The sequence below is a fragment of the Benincasa hispida genome, chromosome 11 (genome assembly GCF_027475165.1).
Source record: "Benincasa hispida cultivar pf3 chromosome 11, pf3_genome.v1.1, whole genome shotgun sequence".
Lineage (NCBI taxonomy): Eukaryota > Viridiplantae > Streptophyta > Magnoliopsida > Cucurbitales > Cucurbitaceae > Benincasa > Benincasa hispida.
In genome coordinates, this window is record NC_143488.1 from 24,194,549 (window position 1) to 24,198,449 (window position 3,901).

General features: G+C 30.6%; 1 protein-coding gene across 1 annotated transcript; it reads left to right on the top strand.

The window, feature by feature from the left end:
* Nucleotides 1–1,591: 1,591 nt before the first annotated feature.
* Nucleotides 1,592–3,901, top strand: LOC120090147 (uncharacterized). Its single transcript, XM_039047665.2, has 3 exons — nucleotides 1,592–1,791; nucleotides 2,026–2,080; nucleotides 3,562–3,901. The coding sequence occupies exons 1-3, from the start codon at nucleotides 1,707–1,709 to the stop codon at nucleotides 3,719–3,721; spliced, it is 300 nt and encodes a 99-aa protein (XP_038903593.2). The 5' UTR covers nucleotides 1,592–1,706; the 3' UTR covers nucleotides 3,722–3,901.

The following is a 3,901-nucleotide window of genomic DNA, read 5'->3' on the forward strand; positions in this document are numbered from 1 at the left end:
TCTATCACCGGTTTTACTTCTATCACTTATATCATAGTTATCGGTGATGACTTCTATCATTGATAACATGCTATCAGAGAAAACTTTTGTCATTCTTTTTTACCATCAAATAACATGTTATTGTTGATAGCTTCTATCACTAATAACATGCTATTAGTGATAACTTTTAAGCATTCAACTTACACTTTAGTTCGAGATTTAACTTTATTAATTAAATTTACTAAGTTGGCTATCAATGTTAGACTTCTATAAGTGGATATTAACTGTGAAGAAAAATCATCAAATATTAAGCTATCAATGATAGAAAATATTAGTGGTTATCACTGATAGACTTTCATTAGTGACTATCAATTTTGAAAGATTAACACTCAAAGCTATTAGTGGCTATTATTGAGAAACTTTTATCATGATTATTAATAATAGACTTTTATCACTAATAGACTTCTACCGCTGATATCTACCTAAATTTGATATCGTTAATACATGAATATGACTGATATCTATCTAGATTCTATCACTAGTAATTGTTATTATCAATACACAAATATTACAGAACACAAATACATAAATATTTCAATTTATATATTTCGTTTTGGGCCATCTATGCCATTTTTTCAAGTTTATTTCTGATAGATATCATACTCTTAAAGTCCTATAAAAATAAAAATAAAAAAAATATCAGCCTATTTGATATCGTTCACATTTCTCATTTTTTGAGAAATAAACTTGTTTAATAACTATTATCATTTCTTATTTCAAACTTGAAATGTTTCTAAAAATGGTGCAAATTTGTGGACTAAAAAAAATAGTTTCTTTCAAATTCGTTTTCATTTGCTATTTATATTTAATGTTTCGTTATAATAATCAAATTTAATGATTGATTTGTTGATGTTAAGTCACTTATGAATTGGATACTTTCAAGTTTTGTGTACGAAACCCAACTTCATAATTTTTATGAAAAAAAAATTTTTAAAAAAAAAAGAAAGAAAGAGAAGAAGAAAAAGTGGAAAAAGGAAAGATATTTTTTTTAAAAAAGAAATGAAAGAAGCAAAAATAAGAGAAAGGAAATAAAATAAAAAAAAAGGAAAGAAAAAGGAAAGAAAAGAAAATAAAGGGAAAAAACAAAAATTGGAGATATGAAAGAACATATTTTTTTTTTAAAAAAAAAAGAGAAATAAAGAAAATTTAAAAATTTAAAAATTTTAAAAAAAATTAAAAAAAAAAAAGAAAAAAGAAAGGGATGAAGAATGTGTGCAATAAGACAAGGAAGGACAAAATTAGAAATAAAAAAAGATTCAATGGTTGACTAGTTAACACTTTTATATTTGTAAATATTTTAGAGATGTGATATATTTTTAGATTTTTTTTTCTTATTTTATGTTATATTAACTATTTAAAATAATATTTTATTATTGACTATTAGTATTCTAATTAATTTATATTTAAATCAAATAATTCATTATTAATATCTATACTCATAAAACCATGGACCAAGTAAGTATCCATAAGGCCCAATATAGCTAAAAAGACCCATCTAATTTTCATGGGCCAACAAACAGCCCAAATATATAATTTATGTCGTTCAATATTTTCGACCACAGTGTCGTGCTTCCGGCCGAAATTTGGTGGGAAGCTTCTTCCAGCTTCTTTCTTTCTTCGTCTTTAGGGTTTTCGTTGTCGATCTCCGCTGCTCTTATCCCTCGGCGATGGCGAAGAACCGGAATAAGAAGAAGCGAAGTGGGCCTGTTTCAATGGACGTAACTGAAAACACCGTTCACGAGCTCCCTCAAGGTACAGTTTAGTTATTTGAAAAGGAATTATACAGAATAGTATGAGATAGTATGAGAATTGAATCCTCCAGATGTTTGTGCTTTTCGTTCCATTGAATCCTCCAGATGTTTGTACTTTTCGTTCCTTGTCCATTGTTTCTCTTTAAGATGTTCTAGAACTCTCCTTTGTTTTACTATTTGTTTTCTTTGAGTAGTTTTGAAGTTTAACTAACTTATTTTCCCCTTGAATCTATAGCGATGGACGTGTCTGAGTCTGCAGTTCATAAACCAACTTCCGGCGCTCTCAACTTGTAAGCTTCTACCTGGGAATTGTGGTTAATTTTTTTATTTTTATTTTTTATTTTTATGATTTAGGACATAGTTTCACGCCAATTCATTCTGCTCTTTTGTTTTGTTTTTCGTTTTTTGATTCACGTGTTCTCAGTTCCTGACTTTTGATCACTGGCTCTGTTGAATTGTTGTGTGCCGAGAGACTTGGATTTCACTATTTCGCATGACGAAACCTTAATCCCAAATTTGTTCTTTTTGGACCGGATCAGACTGAAAAAACTAGGGCTGGTATTATAATGGACATAGCTTCTCTGACTGGAGTAAATTGAGCATGTATTAAGGATTTACCACAGAAAGTGATGAATATTCCCAGAAAATTTGTGGTTCCATGCTAACCTTTCATATTTAGCCACATTACTATTGATCTTAATATTTTATTCAGTGGGTCACGTATAACTTTGAATACTACATGGCTAAAGATTAATTAGAACCGTTGGAGAAATATTTCTTGACAAGGGAAAATGAGGAAAAACCTTCTGTAGTCTATCTTGATAACCTGTGTTCAACTTTCTTAATTGTGAGTGAAACTTCTTCTAGTTGGAAAATTCATTGAAATTCTATTTTTGTACCTTTCTTCTAACCATTTTTTTTTCACCCGAGAGTGTAGACTGTTTTTCATGTCTTTTTATTTTTAGAATGATACCATGAGAATTTTTATAGGCACTCGAGGAGAAAGTCCTTATAAAATTACATGATAAACCAAGTCATTTGAGGTACTTGGACCTTCCCCTCTAGAGATTTCATAAAAGTCCTAATTCACTAACCGAATGTCTACTTCCTCTTTTACCACTCCTATTTATATCCAAATACTCATGACAACTTCCCTAACCAATTGGTTAATAATCCCCCAATGCCCATGATAAAGTTCCTATCAATTTAACTCCCACAAAGATATGAAGTGTCTGATGCACCCCTCTGTTTCGTTTCTAGCCATTTGAACTTATCAATAAAGACAGTAAGTGAAGAATGGAAGGAGTGCCAAAGCTTCCCTATCACCGTAACCCTTGATATTTTTATCTTTCCAGCATTAGTAAAATGTAAAATGATACTACTGGTTTCAATTATATTGAAGACACGCATACATCAAAGTGATATGATCTATGATGTTCAACTTTTGATGCCTTAAGGATTATGATTGAACCCCATCCGATGTTTTGAAAGATTTCTTCACCTCTGAACGCCTACTATGTTAGCAATTAATAATCTAAAATTGTCTGAATCCCAGTTGTTGACTCGGGGAATGGTTAGATAGTTTGCGTATGTTAATTCTATCCAAGCAAGAAAAGTCTTTGGGTTTGATTGTCTCTGTCTGTATCTTAATCTCCATTTTGAATACTAGCTGATTAGGTTGCTGTTTAACTTTTAAATGGTTTTCTAAATTTGGTTCTTACTGCAATGTTAAGCCGCCTTTTTCCCTGATCAGTACTCTTTGTTGTCACAGAAAGTTGAAAAAGGGAAGGCTAATGAAGCGATCCAAGAATGTTAGGAAAACAAAAGCCATGGCAAAGGCCATATCTAAGAGCGAGCAGTCGACGGAGAAAATTTTGAAAAATCAGAGCAAAACTGCCAGAATACAATCTGCAAAAACATTGTATGAATGATAGTATCATTCTTATAGAGAAATGTTTCCTTAAATTGTAAAATTTATTTATTTTTGTCCCTTTCATAGGTTTTTATGTTACTTTCTCCACTCACCATTAAGTATTCAATTGTATCGATCCTGCAACTTCGAAGTAGTAAGTTACTTGTGAAATCTAATCCAGTGCCATTAATTCATTTTA

What these genes read in the sequence shown, in the direction of transcription:
- LOC120090147 (XM_039047665.2), top strand. Translation starts at nt 1,707, where the DNA reads ATGGCGAAGAACCGGAATAAGAAGAAGCGAAGTGGGCCTGTTTCAATG. An exon ending in CGTTCACGAGCTCCCTCAAG is followed by an intron (nt 1,792 to 2,025) that starts GTACAGTTTAGT and finishes TTGAATCTATAG; the next exon opens with CGATGGACGTGTCTGAGTCT. An exon ending in ACTTCCGGCGCTCTCAACTT is followed by an intron (nt 2,081 to 3,561) that starts GTAAGCTTCTAC and finishes TTGTTGTCACAG; the next exon opens with AAAGTTGAAAAAGGGAAGGC.